Source organism: Triturus cristatus, chromosome 7 (genome assembly GCF_964204655.1).
Source record: "Triturus cristatus chromosome 7, aTriCri1.1, whole genome shotgun sequence".
Taxonomy (NCBI): Eukaryota; Metazoa; Chordata; class Amphibia; order Caudata; family Salamandridae; genus Triturus; species Triturus cristatus.
The window spans coordinates 1665483909-1665506186 of NC_140590.1; the positions used below are offsets into that span (position 1 = coordinate 1665483909).

A 22278-nucleotide genomic window follows, 5' to 3' on the forward strand; every position below is an offset into this window, starting at 1 on the left:
TCTCAAAGTGACCACTGCACTATTTCTCTCCATATTTGTGCCAGGGAAGGGGGTAAGCCTCTGCTTCCGGGTCAATGAGGCAGCTTGCACTAAGTCATTTCTCCATTGCCTTTTCAAAATAGCCTATTGCTGGTCTGCTGTGAACACTGGTGCCTTCAGCATCAATGTAAGCTGCTCTGAGTTTTTTGTGCTTCTACAAATTCAATTCTTCCTTATCAGCTGCTTTTCTATTTAATGCCCATCTTTCTGGTCCTGGTGTTGCCTTTGAGACAACTGGTGAAACAGACAACCACTCTTAAAAAGACCATCATCCTGTGCCGACCTTCCCTCAAAAATAATTGCAATCTAGAAAAGTTTATTTTTAAAGAAAATCACAATGAGCCTATAGAATGTCCTAGAATGTGCAGTTTGTGGTCAATGAAAACAACTGACCCCACAGCTTACAGGGAATTGTGTGGCACACTTGGGACATGTGAAGGCTGGGACTGGAGAACAGTTGGAGATGCTGGCACTTGTGTTCAGTCATGGAAGCTGGAAGAGGGACAAACAAACAGAGGAAGGCAGTGTGAGAAGCCATCACCAATGAGAAGCACAAGGAGGTGGCAGAAGTAGGCAGCGTGAGGGGCTAGCACCAGCCACCATTCGAGAGAAGCTTGACCCAGCGTGCAGCAAAATCAACAGGTAGCGAAAAAAGCCAGCACCAACAGGAAACACAAAGAGCCAGCACCTGCAAGAGGAATAAGGTGCGTACCGACCTCCTCTAAGTGATCAAAATAAAAGCATTGTCATGTGACAGTTATGAAGGGCATCAAAGCACTAAATGTCCAGGGGAGTACTGTTCAACGGACAAAGTTAATATCTTTAAAGGTTCAGTGATACCGCAATAAGTATCTGGACAGACAGTGTCCCATCATTTATTTCTCCACTGCCAGTTGACAAATCTACTGCTTGATCACTACAAGTAACAGAAGAAGAAGGCATGCAAAGCCTCCTCCCAGAGTCAAATGGTAAGAGACTATAGACGGATTTCAAGTTGCAGCTAAAGTTTTCTTGAAGACTAGACATGGCTTCTAATTTTTGCATCTGGTGTGTCTCATGGTGAGAGGTGGGTTATTTATTATATAATCCATGCTGTTTTCTCTATCCCAGTAATCTTGTGTTGAAGAACACTTCATTTTTGTAACCATTATGGAATAATTTGGTGCTTGCAGAAGAGGCTGGTTTTGGAACGTTCCCGCCTGATGTCACACGAGTATGAGGTCCACACACTGCCTTTCGGTTCCTCTGTCTTGACAGAGGTCAACAGTTCCTTATGGAGCAATGAGAAATGGTCCTGTGTCAGCTGGTCGTAAGTGGGTGACAAGGGTGGAGGGGTGCCCAGAAAGGGGATGGAGTAGCCCCTTTGGACTATCTGTAAAACTCTCTTGTCAGTTGTTACTGACTGCCACTGGTGCCAGTGATGGTGTATCCTGCATCTTAACTGGATGCCCATGTTTGTATGAGGGCATACTAAAGGGGTTTGGAGGCCGGGACAGCCGTGGGAGTGGTGGACTGGGCTGAACTCTGGCTAGTGGTCCCACATGGTCTGTGGAATACACATACTCGGCTAAGAGGTCCTTGGCCACAAAAAGACTGAGGAGCCCGTTTGCCGTGGTGGCTGGGTGGGAAACATCGTGGATGGAAGCCACTTCTGTAGCCACGAAAGGGGCGGAAGGCAGACTGGAGTTGGCGAGGGGCCATGGATAAGCCCAAGGAATTGGTCATAGCTCTCCTTTCCTTAAGCGCTCCAGCAAAGAGTCTGCTTTTTCACCAAAAGGACGGGAGCCATCAAAGGGCATGTCCATCAGCGATGCATGGCCATCCCCCGAAAAGCTACTGGTTCTCAGCTAGGCGTGGCACCGGAGGGCCACAGACAATAAAATTGCTCTGCCCAGCGAGTTAGTCGCATCCAGTCCACATCTGATGGTGAACTTTGCTGTGTCTCTTCCATCTGCAATTGCCTGAGACAGTATGCTTGGGCCTCCTCTGAGACCATGGGAAGCACTTGTGCAACCAAATACTTACTTACTAATGCCTACTACCCCTCCTGGGGAGGGCTTGACTGGTGATCTTTGATGCGGTCTTGTAGAGGGTGTGACCTATCCAGCCCCAAAGGCAGCCTTTGCTTTGTCGAATTTTGCCTAGACATCGGCGCCTGTGCTGCCCTGCTTGTTTATGACACTGCCCCGGTAGATGTAAGCCACAATCTCTTCCAGTGCATCATCTGCAAGAGTGACTGCAGTTGTGCTGGCCTTGCTAGCCTTCAGGATCTTGGTTTTTCCCTGTGGATGTTGAGGCCAAGTTGTGCTGATGTAGCCACTTTATCGGCCTGCTCTTGCATCTGCTGATGGGTATGGGAGAGCAGGACCAGGTCATCTGCAAAGTTGAGGTTGCCAAACTGCATCCAAGATGTCCACTGGATCCCATTTCTTTTCCTTCCTATGGGTGTCTTCATGATCCGGTCTACGGCCAGCAGGAAGATAAAACATGAGAGCAAACAACCCTGGCTGACTCCGGTCCTCTCTTCGAAGGCTTCCATGAGTTATCCTCCATGGACTATCTTGCAGGTCATTCCCTCGTAAGAGTTTCTGACGACTATTAAAAGTTTATCTGATATACTGTAGTGGAGGAGAAGATTCCAAACCGTCTCCATGTACACAATGCCAAATGCCTGCTCATAATTGAGGTATTTAGGCCCATATCTCTGTACTGGGGTGAATGTATGACATTGTTCTGCATACTGTCCATTAACTGTTGTTTTCGCATTTGTCACCCCGAGTGGGACAGGTATGCCCAGACGTGGGTCCCGTGCTCTCCATGCCACTGGAATCAAGCTATCCTGGCTGAAGAGGGGTGAAATCCCGAAACTGGTCCTAGGATGCTTGTTTCCAGTCCAGGGAGGACCTGGCTTGGCAGTTCAGGCTGGACTGTTCCCATGAGGCACAGGGTCAAGACTGATTTGCATATGGCTGGGTTCAAACTGGAATGGCATGGTGAGCAAAAAAACGATGGATTTAGGCCCAGCTCTCTGTATTGGGGTGAATGTATGACATTTTTCTGCATTCTGTCCATCAACTGTTTTAGCATTTGTCACCGGAGTGGGACGGGTATCCCCAGACGTGGGTCCCGTGCTCTCCATGCCACTGGAATCAAGCTATCCTGGCTGTCGAGGGGTGAAATCCCAAAACCGGTCCTAGGATGCTTGTTTCCAGTCCAGGGAGGACCTGGCTTGGCAGTTCAGGCTGGACTGTTCCCATGAGGCACAGGGTCAAGACTGATTTGCATATGGCTTGGTTCAAACCGGAATGGCATTGTGAGCAAACAAACGATGGATTTAGGCCCAGATCTCTGTACTGGGGTGAATGTATGACATTGTTCTGCATTCTGTCCATTAACTGTTCTTTTTGCATAATTGATGTAGTTGACATGGGGAATGGGGGGCATCCATTCCATCGACTGCTCAGTGATGGTCTGCCATCTGGTCTGTGCAGGATCTATCTTTGCAGAAGCCAGCTTGCTGATCTCATAATTGAGCATCAACATATTCCTTTATTCTGTTCAGGATGACTCTGTTGAACACTTTGCCTGGGGTAGACAGAAGAGTTATCCCTCTTTAGTTTACGCAGTTACTTAGGTCATCTTTCTTGATGATCTTGATCAGATATTCCTCCTTCCAGTCTGATGGCACGTTTTCCTCTACTCAAATCTTTCCAAACATGGGGTAGAGTATATCTACTGATGTTTCATAGTCTGTCTTCAGTGCCTCTGAAGGAATCTCATCAGGTCCTGCTGCCTTCCCATTTCACAGATGTTTGATGGCTTACCCCATTTCTTGCTTGGTTGGTCTGCTGCAGTCAAGTGACAAGTTCTTGTCAGCTGGCTGTATGTCTGGTGGAGACTGAAGAACTGCTGAACCAGCTCATTCTGCAAAGTGCTCCAACCATGTTCGTTGTTGGCCTTCGTTACCCACAATTGTCTTCCCAGCTTTGTTTCCAACAGGTCTTTCTGGCTTGCTAGGTCTGCCGGACAGTTTGCTAGCTATATCATAGAGCTCATTCAAGTTTCCTTGGCTTGCTGCTTCTGTGGAAAGACTATCAATGAATATTCGCGTGTCTGCTCTTAAGCTCATCTTTGCTTCCTTGTTGGTTTTGGTGTATTCGCATTGACCTTTCACTTTTTCTGCTCTTGTTCGGCTGGTGTTTACTGCCGCTTTCTTTTCCTTTCTCGCTTGGATTTTGCAGAGATTCTTGGTGGAGATTCATTCTTTATACTGGTGTTTTTTGGGACCCAGTACCTCCTGGCAGGTTGATGTCACTGTTTTTTTTATCTTCCCCCACTGGCTTTCTACTGGGTCTCTGTCTTCCTCCAGTTCTTGCAGGACTTGAAACTTGTTACTGAGGATGACGGAGTGTTCACTCAGTTTCTGTCCATCTTTGAGGAGGGTGGTGTTATATTACTGGTGTTGTTTTGTCAGTCCCATCCATGCCTTCTACAGCTTTAGCCTGGCCACAACAAGGTGATGGTCGGATGCCACATCCGCTCCTCTCATCACTATGACATCCTGAGGGGCCTTTGGAACTTCTTGGCAATGCAAACATTCTCGGTTGAATGGTCTGGTGATACCCACGTTGCCCTGTGTATCTTTAAGTGTGGGAATACACTACTATCACCAGAGTGCTCAGGGCACAGAGATCTGCAAGCCTTTCACCATTCTCATTCATGTCACCAAGGCCATGGTTGCCTAGGACTTCTTCGTACTCACTGTTGCTTTCAATCTTGGCACTGAGGTCCCCCATCAGTATGGTGATGTCTCTCGCAACCAAATCGAAGATTGTATTTGTGTATCGGCCAAGAGGCACACTGTGTTCACTGTTTGCAGTGCAAAAGGTATCGAGCCTCTCGGGTTCCTATCCAGAGGAGTGGTATGGAACGAACCCGGGTTGACTTTGGAAGTGGAGGTTTGGACCAAGTTCTCCAGTGCGGGGGGCTGGGTGAGGAAACTGGGCTCCCCAGGAGCAAGGCGATAGGGGAAGGAAACTGTCCTGTGTACAAGAACCCTTATGGAGGGCTTGTACCAGGCCCAAACAGGACATTGGTAAGGGCTTCATCAAATGAGAGCAAGGGTCCGGAGGGGCATCTACCGATTGAAGCACCTCTGTCAAGACGTTAGTCTTGACTGCCACGGAGGGCATCTGAAGGTGCAAGATCTCAGCCACCCTTTGCACCACCACTGTGAAAGAGGCACCTTCCACAGGACCCATGGAAATGTTGGTAAGAGACTAGACCAAACCAGTGGCTGGTGATGTGTCTAACCCACATGGCCAGTTCCTCATACCAGTTCTCTGTGTGATCTGGGGAATGCTTGTATCTGTAAGGTCCTCCCACAATGCACATTAGTCTCCCTTTCCATTCTTGTCAAATAAAAAAGTGCTCTACTAGCAGTCCCAGGACCTTCTGCGCAACTGTGAGGATTGCGAGGTCATCCAATGTGACGCGAGGAGCTTGTGGGAACACTCCCTCAGTGCCCTCAGGTGCATGGAGCAGCAGTCCGTACAGGCCTTGGAGTTGTGCTCCTGCTCCAAGAACCAAAGTCAAACCACATATGGATCTGTCACAGACTTCTGCCTGTGACATGCACCACATGGCTTGAAACCCGCTGGTTTCTTAGGGGACATCCTGAGTACAACAGAAGTAGTTCTCAAAAAGTGTCAACAAAAAGACGAGGGCTGGGGGAAAAAAAAACCTGTTAATTAACTGAGGGATAGCTCTTCATAGAAAGAAAAGAACTGACATTGGTGTGCTGTGGTGGTGCCAATATAGGCACTGCGCACATCACTACTGACTCGAATGAGGCTGATGCGGAGCTGAATGACACCACCTACCAGGCTGCAGGGGTACTGTTCAAACATTTCCAGACACAGTCTGGTTCCTGGGGAATATTCTAAGTTAAGGAATCTGTGGCTAGAGGTCCCTGTCAGATACTGAAGCACACTCATTTTCAGATGGAGTTACACAGGGCAAGAGAGCCAATGACAAATGTGGACTGAATCTTAACCCACATGCATCTCCACTGTAAAGGATGAAAGCAGAGTGTAAATGACAGAGATCAATGACAGAAAAAAGCTGAAGCAAAGGCCCTCTATATATTTACAACATGGAAATAGATATATATACATTATTTAATGATTTTATTTAAATTCTATCAAGCATTTTTAGAATGCAAATCTACTCCCCGAAGGGTTTTTCAGAGGTTGGAACCAACACCAAAATCCTTCCCTACAAAGGTGATCTGTGACATTTCATATAACAAATACCCATCAGTAGGCTTTAATACTGAGAAATAACAATCCACCTTGCATATGGACTTTAGCGTATACCATTCGTAATCATTACACAATGCTTACTGCATTTATTATAACTTTTCATAATAAAAAGATGAGACCTATGGCATCAGAAACATTGTCTTTCCAAGTGAACCAACCAGGCATAAAGTCATTATCATTGGCTTACCACCATAACCAACCAAAGGCCTCCTTACTGAACCTAAGCGGCAAACATCAGGCATAAAATCATAAACTTACATAGTATTCAAAATAACAGTTGGCGAAGTAGCATACGCTCTCTAGGACTCTGATAGCTGCTCTTCTATACTCATGGTCTGTCAGCGGGGGTAACCGGCACCAACACACATACCTACTATAAAAATCTATGAGATGACATGTAACAAATACCTATCTGTAGGTTTTAATACAGATTAGAACATTGGAATGTTGGAAGCTCCATTGGAAACAATGGCGTGCTCCGGGCTTATAATGGCTGGTTGTGAGAAAGTGGCTCTGTATATACTGTTCCCTAATAGGTACAGGGTGTACAGAGTCCACAGTCCCCCAGAGGCTGATAGAGGTCAAAGTTAGGTATGACCTTACTCTCAAAAGTGGTAGCTTGGTCGAGCAGTAAGGCAGTACCAGAGGACAGTGTAAAGCATTTATCGTACACACTCAGTCAGCAAATGGTTTCACACACTCAATAACTGAACTCTAGGCCAATGATATATATATATAAAATATATGCTTGTTTTATTTTTAGAACCACAAAGGGGGTAAAAATATACTTTCTCAGAATGAGAGGTTGAATATAAATACTTTTGTCTTAAGCAATAAATTTGTGTAAACAGTCACAGTTGGTTGCAATAAACAATCCTATTTCCTAAACATAACAATGCATTGAGCTCAACGGTAAGTTCAGGTTATTTGTAATAAATTACTTTTCAGATTACTTTTGGAATTCCAGCTCCTAGAACCAGCCTTGGGTCAGTATTCAGAATCAAGTGATGAAAGTCGACTTAATAACTGTAATGATTTTTAAATAATATTTAGCTATTTCAAAAGTTAGCACTTAGAAAATATTTCAAAGAAAACATTCAATGGATCTCTATGGCAAGAAATTCAAATTGCAGGTAGAGTACTTTATCGTTACTTTAGTAATCCAGGACTGGGTACCTAGACCCAGGACTGGGGTCCTTATCAAAAACAGGTAAGTAATTTTGTTTGCAGAAATGGTACGATTTTAAAAGAATATTTCAAATTTGCAAAAATAGACACTTAGAAGAAATTTCACAGAAAAGCAGACAATGGTTTCCTATGGGAGAAAAATGAGTTAGAGGTAAGTATAGTTGTGAACCCTTTTCAGGGTCAGGGCTGGGCACCAAGATCCAGCACTGGGAGCTCACCTAGGAGCAGGTGAGTAAATTCGTTTTTGTCACTTGGCTGATTTTTGGTGAATTTTTGCAGTTTTGAAAAGTTCACACTTAGAAGATCTTTGAAGAAAAAGCCAGTCAATGTTACCCTATGAGGAAAATGAAGTTAGCGGTTTAAGGGTAAGTACTCGACTGGCAGAGTTGAAATTCCGGGCATGGACTCAGGGGTCCCCCAGTGTCAGGTAGGTACAGTTGGTTCACCCTCAGCGGTTTCAGGACGGACGGGTGCAGAGAGAGTTAGGCCCAATGTTATCCTATGAGGGATAGGGGGGCCTTGGTTGGTGGCTGCTGTCTGGCAAGCCACGCGGCTGTGGGAGCTGGGCTCCTGGTCACTTACTCAGGGCAAGTGGGGAAGTAGGTTAGTGTAGAGAGGGCACTGCCAGGGCCACTCGGGCGGCTGGGTGCAGGGTGCTTTTGAGCCTTCGGGCGCTCAATGGAAATCAATGGGAATGTTCCGGTTTGGAAAAAGGCTGCAGGCTCGGGGACGAGGATGTTTCAGGTGCCACCACCACTTCGAGAGGTAGGTTGGGTAGTTGTAGGTTAGGTGGGTACCCCGGGATTGGGCACAGGGGGCCGCAGGGCGCCGGGTGCAGGGGTGCCTTTTGACGTCGGGAATCTTACCCTCTGGTTGATCGCGGTTGGGGTGGCACTTGGTTCTGAGGCTGCAGGCTTCTTCCGGGATGTCGAGGGGGGTCCTTGGGTGCCGGACTCGGGGTCACAGTCGCCGTGGGGTCGTCCTCAGGGTCTTTGTCCACTCCGGCACTGGCCAGGCTTGGCTGGTGCAGAGTGTGTTGGGTCCGCGGTTCCGGGCTGCTGCCAGGGGTTAAAAATAGGTTTCTTGAGTAGAGCCTCTACTCATGGGAGTCCCAGGGGCTTAGAGCCAAAAGGTAGCCAGGTCCTCCGGGGTTGGTGAGGTTGCTGGCCACGAGAGATGCCGCGCTGGTGCAGGTTCGAGAGTCGACAGGCCGGTAGGGCTGGGGCCTAAGCAGTTGGTGTCTTCTTCTCTTTTTAGCAGCTGCAGGGCAGGTCTTTGTTCTTCTTGCTCTTCTTGTAATTTTCTATCTGGAATCTAAGGAAGGAAGGTTCAGGGTGCCCCTAAATACTAGATTTAGGGGCGTTACAGGTAGGTGAAGGCCAGGGACCAATGGGTCCTTGTCCTGGGGTGGGTACACCCCCTATCCTGCCTCTCTCCTGTGGGAGGGGGGCAGTAGCCTAATCCCGATAGGGTAGGGCCTCCCATCTTCAAGATGGCGAGAGCCCGGAGATGTGCTTCACCTCGCCTCCCCCCACCTGAGGGGTGGGGTGGGGTGGGCAGGCTGGCACATCCCCTGTCCTTGTATGGGGTTTCCGGCCAAGCTTCCTGCCAGAGTGGGGGGTTGCAGTGGCCTGGGGAAACTCCAAATGTCGGCCTGCCTTTGAAGCTTCCCTTTGCTCATCCTGGGGGAGATTTCTCACCTCACCCAGGATGTGCATTGTTGCAGGCCCGGGAGAGCAGGGGCTCTCCCACCCAGGGGTCCAGCAACGTGTCTGCTGTGTGGCAGCCTGGGCAGCCTCAGAGCAGACGTGGATTGTAAGTTAGCTGTAAGGGGGCATCTCTAAGATGCCCTCTGGGGTGCTTAGTACATTAAATCCTACACTGGCATCAGTGTGGGTTCAATGTGCTGAGAAGTTTGATACCAAACTTCCCAGGCTTCAGTGTTGCCAATATGGTGCTGTGGAGCTCGTGTTTGACAAGCTCTCAGCGCCATGTACTCTTAAATGACAGCACTGCACTTACAGTGCCCAGGAATGGACCCGGGTACTGTAGGGGCACAGGGCTCCTGCTCCTGTGCCCACACCATAGGCGTAATGCACCCAGCTAGAGGGGTGGCTGACATATGCCTTGGCAGTGTAGGTGATGGGCATGGTACACAGTGATGTGTGCCATGTCGACTCTTTGTTTTGTCCTGCACCCAGACACTCAGCCTGCAAGGGCAGTGTGTGTGTAAGGGTACAGGGCCTCTGAGGGTGGCACAATGAGTGCTGCAGCCCTTAGAGGCCTTCCCTGGCCACAAGGCCCTGGGTACCTAGGGTACCATTTACTAGGGGCTGACATGTGGCTAGGGTTTGCCAATTTGGAGTTTGTGTGGTTTAAGGAAGGAACATAGGCCCTGGGCACCTGATTGGCAGGAACCCAGGGTACACTCAATCGAAGTACATTCAGCAATTTAGCAAAAAGTGGGGGCATACCATGCAAGAAAGATGGCACTTTCTCACACAACCCCCCCCCCCCCCCCCAAACGAAAGGTGATGAGACTAACCTTGTCCTATGGAGTCTTCATTGTCTAAGTGGAAGAACCTGGAAAGTCCATCTGCATTGGCATGGGCAGTCCCTGGTCTGTGTTTCACTTCAAAGTCCATTCCCTGTAGGGAGATGGACCACCTCAGTAGTTTTGGATTTTCCCCTTTCATCTGCATTAGCCATCTGAGAGGTCTGTGGTCAGTTTGAACTAGGAAGTGAGTGCCAAACAAGTATGGCCTCAGCTTCTTCAGGGACCAAACCACAGCAAAGGCCTCCCTCTCAATGGCACTCCAACGCTGCTCTCTAGGGAGTAGTCTTCTGCTTATAAAAGCAACAGGTTGGTCTTGGCCTTCATCATTGGTCTGGGATAGGACCGCTCCTATCCCTAGCTCAGAGGCATCAGTCTGCACTATGAACTGCTTTGCATAATCTGGAGCTTTTAGAATTGGTGCTGAGCACATTGCTTCTTTTAGGGTGTCAAAAGCCTTTTGACAACTAACTGTCCAGTTAACTTTCTTGGGCATTTTCTTGGAGGTGAGTTCTGTGAGGGGGGTCACAATGGACCCATACCCCTTCACAAACCTCCTGTAGTACCCAGTCAAGCCAAGGAATGCCCTGACTTGGGTCTGGGTTGTTGGAGCTATCCAGTCCATGATGGCCTGGATTTTGGGTTGTAAGGGCTGTACCTGGCCTCCACCTACAAGGTGGCCCAAGTACACCACAGTGCCCTGCCCTATCTGGCATTTGGATGCCTTGATAGTGAGACCTGCACTCTGCAGAGCCTCTAAAACCTTCCCAAGGTGGATCAGGTGATCCTGCCAGGTGGAGCTAAAGACAGCAATATCATCAAGATAAGCTGCACTAAAGGACTCCAACCCAGCCAGGACATGGTTCACCAACCTCTGGAAGGTGGCAGGGGCATTCTGTAACCCAAAGGGCATCACAGTAAACTGATAATGCCCATCAGGGGTGGAGAATGCTGTCTTTTCTTTTGCTCCTGGGGCCATGCCAATCTGCCAGTACCATGCAGTTAAGTCAAAGGTACTGAGAAATTTGGCAGCCCCCAATTTGTCTATCAGTTCATCTGCTATTGGGATAGGGTGAACATCTGTCTTGGTGACAGAGTTGAGCCCTCTATAGTCCACACAGAACCTCATCTCTCTCTTTTCACCCTGTTGATGAGGTTTGGGGACCAGAACCACTGGGCTAGCCCAGGGGCTCTCTGAAGGCTCAATGACCCCTAACTCCAGCATCTTGCTGACCTCAGCTTTGATGCTTTCCTTGACTTGATCTGACTGTCGATAGATTTTGTTCTTGACAGGTGCACTGTCACCAGTGTCCACATCATGGGTACACCAGCTTGTCAGACCAGGGGTCAGGGAAAAGAGGCTAGCATATTGTTGCAAGACTTGCTTGCAGTCAGTCTGCTGTTGGGCAGAGAGGGTGTCTGAAAAAATCACACCATCTACTGACCCATCTTTTGGGCTGTAGGATAGGAGGTCAGGGAGTGGCTCACTCTCTGCTTCCTGTTCTTCATCAGTCACCATCAGCATGGTGATGTCAGCCCTATCATTGTAGAGTTTAAGGCGGTTCACATGGATGACCCTTTTGGGTGTCCTGCTAGTGCCCAGGTCAACTAGATAGGTGACCTCACTCTTTCTCTCTAGGATAGGGTAAGGGCCACTCCATTTGTCTTGGAGAGCCCTTGGTGCCACTGGCTCCAAAACCCACACCTGTTGCCCTGGTTGAAATTCAACCAGTGCAGCTTTTTGGTCATACCAGTGCTTCTGGAGCTCCTGGCTGGCCTCAAGGTTCTTGGACGCCTTTTCCATATACTCAGCCATTGTGGACCTTAGGCCAAGCACATAGTCCACTATGTCCTGTTTGGGTTCTTGAAGAGGCCTCTGCCAGCCCTCCTTTACAAGACACAGTGGTCCCCTTACAGGATGACCAAACAGAAGTTCAAAGGGTGAGAAACCTACTCCCTTCTGTGGCACTTCCCTGTAAGCGAAAAGCAAGCATGGTAACAGGACATCCCACCTCCTTTTGAGTTTCTCAGGGAGCCCCATGATCATACCTTTCAATGTCTTGTTGAACCTCTCAACAAGACCATTGGTTTGTGGTTGGTAGGGTGTAGTAAACTTGTACTGCACTCCACACTTTCCACATGTGTTTTAGGTAAGCAGACATGAAGTTGGAACCTCTGTCTGAAACCACCTCCTTAGGAAAACCCACCCTGGTGAAGACACCCAGGAGGGCCTTGGCTACTGCAGGAGCTGTAGTAGTCCTAAGTGGAATTGCTTCAGGGTACCTAGTAGCATGATCCACTACTACTAGAATTAATTTGTTCCCTGAGGCTGTGGGAGGTTCAAGTGGACCCACAATGTCCACACCTACCCTTTCAAAGGGGACCCCCACCACTGGTAGTGGAATGAGGGGGGCCTTTGGGTGGCCACCTGTCTTGCCACTGGCCTGACAGGTAACACAGGAGCTGACAAACTCCTTCACCTTTTGGTGCATCTGGGGCCAGTAAAAGTGACTCACTAACCTTTCCCAAGTTTTGGATTGCCCCAGATGTCCAGCTAGGGGGATGTCATGAGCCAAAGTTAGGAGGAACTCCCTGTACTTCTGTGGCACTACCACCCTCCTGGTGGCTCCAGGAGTGGGGTCTCTTGCCTCAGCATACAGTAATCCCTCTTCCCAATAAGCTCTGTGGGTACCACTGACATCTCCCCTGGCTTCTGAAGCAGCTTGTTGTCTCAGGCTTTCAAGAGTGGGACAGTCTCGCTGACCCTGGCACAGCTCTTCCCTAGAGGGTCCCCCTGGGCCCAAGAGTTCAACCTGGTAAGGGTCAAGCTCCATGGACTCAGTTCCCTCAGGGGTATCTACATCCTCTCCAGGGGGAGAGGGGTTCTGAGTGTTTGGCTGTACAGAAGCTGGTCCCCCAGTCTTCTTGCCCTTCCTCTTGGTTGGTTGGGCCATTATTCCAGGCTCCAAACCTACTTTTTCCACTCTTGCTCTGTGCTCTGGTTTGCACACACACCAATTCAGGGATGCCCAGCATGGCTGCATGGGCCTTTAACTCAACCTCAGCCCAGGCTGAGGTTTCCAGATCATTTCCAAGCAGACATGCAGCTGGCAACTTTGGAGAGACCACTACCTGTTTCAGGCCAGTAACCCCCCCCCCCAGCCTAATGTTACCATGGCCATGGGATGACTAGTGGTGACACTGTCAGCGTTGGTGACTGGGTAAGACTTCCCAATCAAGTATTGCTCAGGGGAAACCAGTGTGTCTTTCACCATAGTGACACTAGCACCTGTATCCCTCAGAGCTTCTACCCTAGTTCCATTTACCCAGGGGTACTGTAAGTATTTCTTTAAGTTGGGGGGGCACACAGCCACAGTGGCAAACTCCACTTCTCCCAAGGAGACTAAACTTGCTTCAGTGTGTTCCCAGATTTGCTCAGGGTACACCTCTGATCCCATTTGTATACTTGCGCCCCAGGAGTGGCTGTACTGGGTGCCTTAGGGGCTTTGTTTTGGGGGCAAGTTACAGTTAGGTGTCCCTGCTTCTTACAGGTATTACACCAGGCCTTTAAGGGATCAAAGTTCTTCCCCCTATATGGTTGGGGCACATAGGGAGTAGTTTGGGTCCCACCCACCTGAACAGGTTTTTGGGGCCCTTTGGAAGACTCAGACTTTTTATCTTGGGGATTCTCACCACCTTTCCCCTGGGGAGGTTTTGTGACCACCTTCTTTTGTTCACCCCCAGTGGTTGTCTTGGTCACCCTAGTCTTGACCCAGTGGTCCGCCTTCTTTCCCAATTCTTGGGGAGAAATTAGACCTAGGTCTACCAAATGCTGATGCAACTTTTCATTTGTGCAGTTACTCAAAATATGTTCCTTCATGAATAAATTGTACAATCCAGTAAAATCCTACACACCATGTCCAGCTAACCAACCATCCAGTGTCTTCACTGAGAAATCTACAAAATCAATCCAGGACTGGGTCTGGGTTTTGTGAGCCCCCCTGAATCTAATTCTATACTCCTCAGTGGTGAATCCAAATCCCTCAATCAGAGCTTTCTTCATGAGATCATAGGATCCTGCTTCTGGCCCAGAGAGAGTCAGAAGCCTGTCCCTGCAGTTACCAGAGAACAGTTCCCACAGGAGTGCCCCCCAGAGAGGTTTCTTTACTTTCCTGATATCACAAGCCCTCTCAAAGGCTGTGAACCATTTGGTGATATCATCACCTTCCTCAAATTTAGGGACAATCCCTTTGGGGATTTTAGGGTCAGAAGTTTCCTCCCTATCCTTGTTTTTATTATTGCTGCCACCATTGATGGGTGCTAAACCCATCTCTCTCCTTTCCTTTTCTAGGGCCAGGAGTCTGGACTCTAGATCTATTCTTCTGGCCAGCCTCACAAGGCTGTCCTCTTCACTGGGGGGTACCCCAGTGTTGTCTCTGGGACCAGAGCCACCTGTGTGGTCTCTAGGTGCCCAGATGCTATGTCTTGAGTTGGAGGGTATGGGTGTCATCTCCTCCCTAGGGAATAGTATGGGGAGGTTGCTGTCCACCTCCCCTGTTTCCCTTTCCTCATCTGACTGGCCATCACCATGTTCAGATGGGTGGTCTTTAGCATACTCAGCCAGGAGCTCCTGGAGCCCTTGTTTGGTTGGATGCTGACCCATTTGTAAGTTTTTGAGTTTACATAAGGACCTCAATTCCTTGAAAGACAAGTGTAAGTAAGGTGTGAGGTCGAGCTCCTCCACCAGGTCCATGTTATTATTATCACTAATAGCTGGGTTTGTTTGAGACATTCTAACCTGACAGTCCTAACCCTCTACCCTGACTATAGTGACTTATTTTTCTAAAATGCTAATGGGACTTAAGCAAGGCCCTAGCAGGATTTTTAGTAATTTTGGAAAAACCAATCAGAATTCTAAAGGCAATTTTTAAGAGTTCTGTCGTGTGATCAGATGGTAACCAAGTAGTCCAACAAATGCAAGTTTGTATCCCACCGCTGATCCACCAATGTGAGAAAGTGGCTCTGTATATTCTGTTCCCTAATAGGTACAGGGTGTACAGAGTCCACAGTCCCCCAGAGGCTGATAGAGGTCAAAGTTAGGTATGACCTTACTCTCAAAAGTGGTAGCTTGGTCGAGCAGTAAGGCAGTACCAGAGGACAGTGTAAAGCATTTATCGTACACACTCAGTCAGCAAATGGTTTCACACACTCAATAACTGAACTCTAGGCCAATGGTTTATATATATAAAATATATGCTTGTTTTATTTTTAGAACCACAAAGGGGGTAAAAATATACTTTCTCAGAATGAGAGGTTGAATATAAATACTTTTGTCTTAAGCAATACATTTGTGTAAACAGTCACAGTTGGTTGCAATAAACAATCCTATTTCCTAAACATAACAATGCATTGAGCTCAATGGTAAGTTCAGGTTATTTGTAATAAATTACTTTTCAGATTACTTTTGGAATTCCAGCTCCTAGAACCAGCCTTGGGTCAGTATTCAGAATCAAGTGATGAAAGTCGACTTAATAACTGTAATGATTTTTAAATAATATTTAGCTATTTCAAAAGTTAGCACTTAGAAAATATTTCAAAGAAAACATTCAATGGATCTCTATGGCAAGAAATTCAAATTGCAGGTAGAGTACTTTATCGTTACTTTAGTAATCCAGGACTGGGTACCTAGACCCAGGACTGGGGTCCTTATCAAAAACAGGTAAGTAATTTCGTTTGCAGAAATGGTACGATTTTAAAAGAATATTTCAAATTTGCAAAAATAGACACTTAGAAGAAATTTCACAGAAAAGCAGACAATGGTTTCCTATGGGAGAAAAATGAGTTAGAGGCAAGTATAGTTGTGAACCCTTTTCAGGGTCAGGGCTGGGCACCAAGATCCAGCACTTGTAGCTCACCTAGGAGCAGGTGAGTAAATTCGTTTGTCACTTGGCTGATTTTTGGTGAATTTTTGCAGTTTTGAAAAGTTCACACTTAGAAGATTTTTGAAGAAAAAGCCAGCCAATGTTACCCTATGAGGAAAATGAAGTTAGCGGTTTAAGGGTAAGTACTCGACTGGCAGAGTTGAAATTCCGGGCATGGACTCAGGGGTCCCCCAGTGTCAGGTAGGTACAGTTGGTTCACCCTCAGCGGTTTCAGGACGGACGGGTGCAGAGAGAGTTAGGCCCAATGTTATCCTATGAGGGATAGGGGGGCCTTGGTTGGTGGCTGCTGTCTGGCAAGCCACGCGGCTGTGGGAGCTGGGCTCCTGGTCACTTACTCAGGGGAAGTAGGTTAGTGTAGAGAGGGCACTGCCAGGGCCACTCGGGCGGCTGGGTGCAGGGTGCTTTTGAGCCTTCGGGCGCTCAATGGAAATCAATGGGAATGTTCCGGTTTGGAAAAAGGCTGCAAGCTCGGGGACGAGGATGTTTCAGGTGCCACCACCACTTCGAGAGGTAAGTTGGGTAGTTGTAGGTTAGGTGGGTACCCCGGGATTGGGCACAGGGGGCCGCAGGGCGCCGGGTGCAGGGGTGCCTTTTGACGTCGGGAATCTTACCCTCTGGTTGATCGCGGTTGGGGTGGCACTTGGTTCTGAGGCTGCAGGCTTCTTCCGGGATGTCGAGGGGGGTCCTTGGGTGCCGGACTCTGGGTCACAGTCGCCGTGGGGTCGTCCTCTGGGTCTTTGTCCACTCCGGCACTGGCCAGGCTTGGCTGGTGCAGAGTGTGTTGGGTCCGCGGTTCCAGGCTGCTGCCAGGGGTTAAAAATAGGTTTCTTGAGTAGAGCCTCTACTCATGGGAGTCCCAGGGGCTTAGAGCCAAAAGGTAGCCAGGTCCTCCGGGGTTGGTGAGGTTGCTGGCCACGAGAGATGCCGCGCTGGTGCAGGTTCAAGAGTCGACAGGCCGGTAGGGCTGGGGCCTAAGCAGTTGGTGTCTTCTTCTCTTTTTAGCAGCTGCAGGGCAGGTCTTTGTTCTTCTTGCTCTTCTTGTAATTTTCTATCTGGAATCTAAGGAAGGAAGGTTCAGGGTGCCCCTAAATACTAGATTTAGGGGCGTTACAGGTAGGTGAAGGCCAGGGACCAATGGGTCCTTGTCCTGGGGTGGGTACACCCCCTATTCTGCCTCTCTCCTGTGGGAGGGGGGCAGTAGCCTAATCCCGATAGGGTAGGGCCTCCCATCTTCTGAGGGGTGGGGTGGGCAGGCTGAATAGCAGGATCCCAGCCAGACTAAGTCGAAAACCAGCAAAACACCAGGAATAAAGTGGGGGCAACCATGCAGTCAGATTCCACCTTCCTACACCTCCCATCCCAGCACTCAGTTCACCCCAGTGCATTATGGTAAATGCAGTGCATGATAACACTTACTTCAGTGACAGTCTTTGGTTTTTCACCCGTATTGGTGCAGCCAGTGCTGTGCATCTTTAGACAAGTGTTTCAGGATAGTTGTCCTTCAGTAGAGAGCAACAGATCATTTTGGGAGTGCTGGAAGTACTGCCCAAAAAGGCTGCTGTGAGCTAATGAGCTGTCGAGCTCTGGTTGAACTCTTGCCTACCATAGTAGTTTGTGAGATCCCATGTAACACAATACCAAGCTCTAGGCTTTAATGTAGAGTAATCACAATTCACCCATAAATATCTATTCACTTCAACATACGCTTTTCACACTCAATAGATAAGGCTTACTGCCTTTTTCAGAACATTTCATAATAAAGAGATAGGTCTGCAGCCATATTCATTGGCTTGCTATCATAACGAACTCAGTCCTGCTCTATCGAGTATACGCTTTGCCACCAAAATGTGCAACGAAAGCTGTGAAAAAACAGCGGCATGGTATTCTGGCCTTGATGTTTTATGAGCCAGGGTCCCTTCCACCCTACCTTTCCCTGCCCCTTAATTTCACCATGAAACAACAGCTAATGGGCTTGCGCTTTCGTCTAGTCCCATTGAAGTCCTAGTGGTATGGGTGGAGAAATCTAGAGAAGGACAGGGGATGCCGCCTCTGTGCTAAGAGAGAGGAATCACTGACCAATGTGCTTTCTATCTGTGAGGAGTTACTCCGATAAGGAAGTTTTGGCTTCAACCACTTTGGCGCAACTTGAATGTCCGAACCTGTCAAGGAACCACAGAGGTGTGTTTGAGAGGGGAATCTGTACAATTGCCTGCCCGCTTTGTGAAATTTATGAAGGCTGCATGAGCACTGCACTCTTCTCGACAATTACAAGAGACTGTTCGCTGGCAGAACCTTTCATAACTCTGAACGCTTAGTCAGTCACTGAAGAGAAAACTGACTCTAACTCCCCTTTACCAAACTCAGGCTAAAACAGAGACAGACGGGCTGAAATGGAGAATTCTGGAGGTTGGGGGGGGAATCAGCACGTCTACTACTAACCTCCTCAGACATTTGAATTTAATATATCACTCGCTTCATTATCGCACTTAATTAATGATTTATTTATGTGTGCTGTGCTATCTCTGTTGTAGTTTTTAATATACAAGGGTTTTTAGATTGTATTGATTTTAATTAATTGTGGAACAAACAAACTTTTTTTTTTTAATTGCCTTGCCATCATAGCAAACTTAGTCCTGCTCTATCGAGAAAAAGTTTTGCCTTGAAAAAGTGCAACAAAAGAGGTCTTTTTAGTGGAAGCACATAAATATAGCCCATTCAAATCCTGTACTCAGGGGAACCAACATTTGTACGGAGCCTATGCCCCTCTCTCAGTAGTACTCTGAAAGCGGTTTGTTGATCATAAAAAGTCACACAACAGTTGCACTGTCCAGTCAGATCCATTAAGTTAGTGCAGCCTCTGGTATCTCATACTACTCTCAAACACAAAACTTCTCTCTGAAGTCCAGAGTTCATGATGGAAGGTAAGGGTTCTGGGGCTGCAATACAATTCTCATGCGTGCCCTCTTACCATCTAATACCGTAAAATATCTAGTTATCTAAGTCACATTAACAGCATTACAATGTCATGTGTGTGTTCCCCTAAAAGTTCATGCTCAAGCAGCCATACTACTGCTAGTTCAGGCAGTTGGATAAATAAACATAATAACCACAGCTGTGTGGCGGGGAAGCACTTCTTTTCTGTGGAAGCACACAACTTATGCCCAAACAAAATATGTGCTCCTAGCTACCAACCTGTGGACAGAGTTAAAGCCCATGTCTGCAGCACTCCTGAAACCTCTGTGTTGATCATATGTCTGGCAAAAGCTATGCTGTTAACTTAAACCTAAAAACTACAACAGCCATCAAACGAACAAATGAAAAACATTACTGACCTGTAACTACCTGTTTTGCGGTGTAGATTTACAAGCCGTGCATAGTTCTGAAATCTAGCGGTTGTAGTCTGAATTACTACTTGTTTTTTTCGACTTTAAATTTGTTAATTGAACACATCAACACAGAGTGAATGCAGTCTGCCTTATGACATTGTCAGCATACAAATATCCTGTTTACTGTTATATTGCAAGATGACTTTAAAAAAAAAAAAAAAAATCCCAATGTTCAGTGTTTCTAATTGTACACATCAGAAAAAGTATGTGTCGGCTGTCAAAAGAGTGTCCCCTTGGAATCAAAAGTCAGTCTGGCTACCTTAAAGACACTGCCGTTTTTATGTGCGTAATGCTGTGCTGTCTATCTGTACACTTTATAATGCTTTAATTTAAAAAAAAAATTGCCTTTTGTAAAGCATGTGTTAAAAAAACACTTTAATTAAGTTATCCAGGATTCTCTATATGGTCATGAATTCAATGAGGGGTCCGTTTCGGAGGGTTTCTAGCAATTGGAAAAAATATAACAGTGCTTCTGTGAAAGACCAAGGCTTTATGCTAAAATTCTACTTTGAAACAAATACTAAAATAGATCAGAGTGAGCTTTTTTTCCCCAGTGACTGTTAAAACCAAATTTGTTTTGTTCTTATACTTTTCTTTTTTTTTTAAGTTACATATCCCTAAAAAATGTCTGTAGACAAAGTAGCCTGAAATGTTCACAGGGCTCAGGTTGTTTTGCAACTATACTTATATGGTCAGTTGCAGTAAAGCGTACAGTAGGAGGCGGAGAAAGTTACATTACAGAAAGTGATCCAGGAGAAGCTATAATCTAGCACACAGAAACCTAATGACTGGTCCCACCGCCTTTCTACTGATTATCAACCTGTGATAACGAGCTGCCTGTGATACTGGCAAATGAGGAAACACTAGTGTCAAGTGTAGGGACTGATTAAGAAAGATGGACTTTGGAAGAGAAGGAAATTTCAACAAATTAAAATGAATATTTATGTGTTATGGTAGCGGGAGAGTCTTAATTCCATCATTCAAATCTCAATTTCACTCAGAAGAATCTGACAAATTATGAACTTACCAGCGACTTGCTCATGGTCCTGGTAGTGGACAATGCCTACATGAGGATTCAAGGTGGTAAAAGGATAAGCAGCCACCGCAGGTGTCGCGTTCGAGATGGCTCGCAAAAGGGACGACTTTCCAGCATTAGGAAAGCCAACCTGAAATTTGGGAAAAAGAGAGAACTCAGGAAAGTCAAAACAGAGACCAGAATATTGCACACTCATGCATTGGGGAAATAAAAGTTGCCACTCCTCAGTTATTAAATTTGCATGGCACATCCCATCTCGGAGGACATTTTGGAAGTCTATATCTTATGTTCTAACTTAACCAGTGCTCATCAAGTTTTTCAACACTAAGCGCGGTTCATTCTGAAATTTGTGAATTTAAAAAAAAAAAAAAAACAGCAGTCGGGTAAGGGGAGGTTGTAAAGTTACCAGCTCATACAAATGATTTTCCATGTATTACTATATATGATTTTGTTGGTTGGCAAGTTCACAAACTTCTATATTCTGAATGAAGTCATTTTGGAAGTAAAAGCTGCCCAAGGGATTCGAGGTTATAGGGAACCACTGTAGTTTTTTTTTGTGCATTTTACTATGTCGGGTAGTACTTACATTAGGTGAATGAAATAATGCTAGTCTAATAAAATTTGAGTATACAATTATTCACAAATACACGCAGATGTGCAACAATCTAGTTGTCTGTTGCTGTACTGACCAGCTTTTGAGAGTTGCATGCTTCCCTCCCAAAACAACTAATTTCCAATGCTATTTAGTGACCCTCCTGTCATTAGTCGCAGGAGGAAGGTAGGACTGGAGTGAGCATGGAGTCTGACCTCCCCCGGACCATCATGAATGAGTTTTATGAGGGCTTTTGGACAGTACTTGACAATTCCACTTCGATTAAGTACCTTTCAGCCGCTCAAAACAGACACTATTAAGCTTCCACTTGTGAATAGAGATAATTGTTTATAGAGGGGGTTATTCACGGATATAATTTCCCATCACATACTCGTGTCTCCAAGTATTCTGGAATTATTCTATGCAAATTATACATTTGATTTTTTATTTTTTGTGTGGTTTTTCTATTGCTAGAAAAAAATCTACTTTGATTTTATAGTGTACATTTCAAATAACTCAGTAGTTCACTTTTTTACAGTATTGTTCATTGCTTGATTTGAACATGCATATAAAGTGTAGATTGCTTTATTTGTTTAAGGAGAGCTTCGCAGAGGTAGCAGAAAGTTATATTTGCCTGAATGAAACCCTTTGGAAGCAGAGGGAGTATACATGATCATCATCAAAGAAATAGCCTAAGAGGTATCATCATAAAATATTATTAGCAGGTGTAAGACACTGGATCATTATTAGAGGTGGATGACTACCCGCCTCATGCAATAATCACAATCCTTCTCAGGGTGAGCCCTCAAAGTCAATGAATTAACCGGAGCACAATCCACTTGGTAGCTATGGCACAGAGCAACTTAGAGCATAATTTAAAGTAGTTATGAAGTACCAAAACAGTAACAAAGTCAAAATAAAAAACAATAAAAAATTCCAAATTGAATTGTAAAAATAGAGTAAACGTCAATAAACTAAATGACAAAATTCCATTAAGGGGAAAAAGAGAAATTATTTTTTAAAATTTTAATTTGGAATAGCACCAAGAAGCACACAGTGCTGTTGATAGTGAATGGTCACATCAGACTGGGACCTAGGTGCAATTGGAGGCTGACCACAATGGAAAACGGGTCAGCTACACCAACCAAAGATTTTACAGTCCTGCGGTGGTCTGTTAGGCTCACAAAAGAGCCTAACATGCAGACCACGGCTCTCAGA

At 46.5% G+C, this 22278-nt stretch overlaps 1 protein-coding gene across 2 annotated transcripts in view; it reads right to left on the reverse strand.

Moving 5' to 3' along the window:
• Positions 1–22278, reverse strand: part of MTG2 (mitochondrial ribosome associated GTPase 2) — a 109814-nt gene that overhangs the window by 9918 nt on the left and 77618 nt on the right. For both annotated transcript variants that reach the window (XM_085619772.1, XM_085619773.1), the window contains one exon: positions 20460–20598. In XM_085619772.1, the coding sequence (XP_085475898.1) occupies positions 20460–20598 (139 nt within the window). The remainder of the gene's footprint in view (positions 1–20459; positions 20599–22278) is intronic.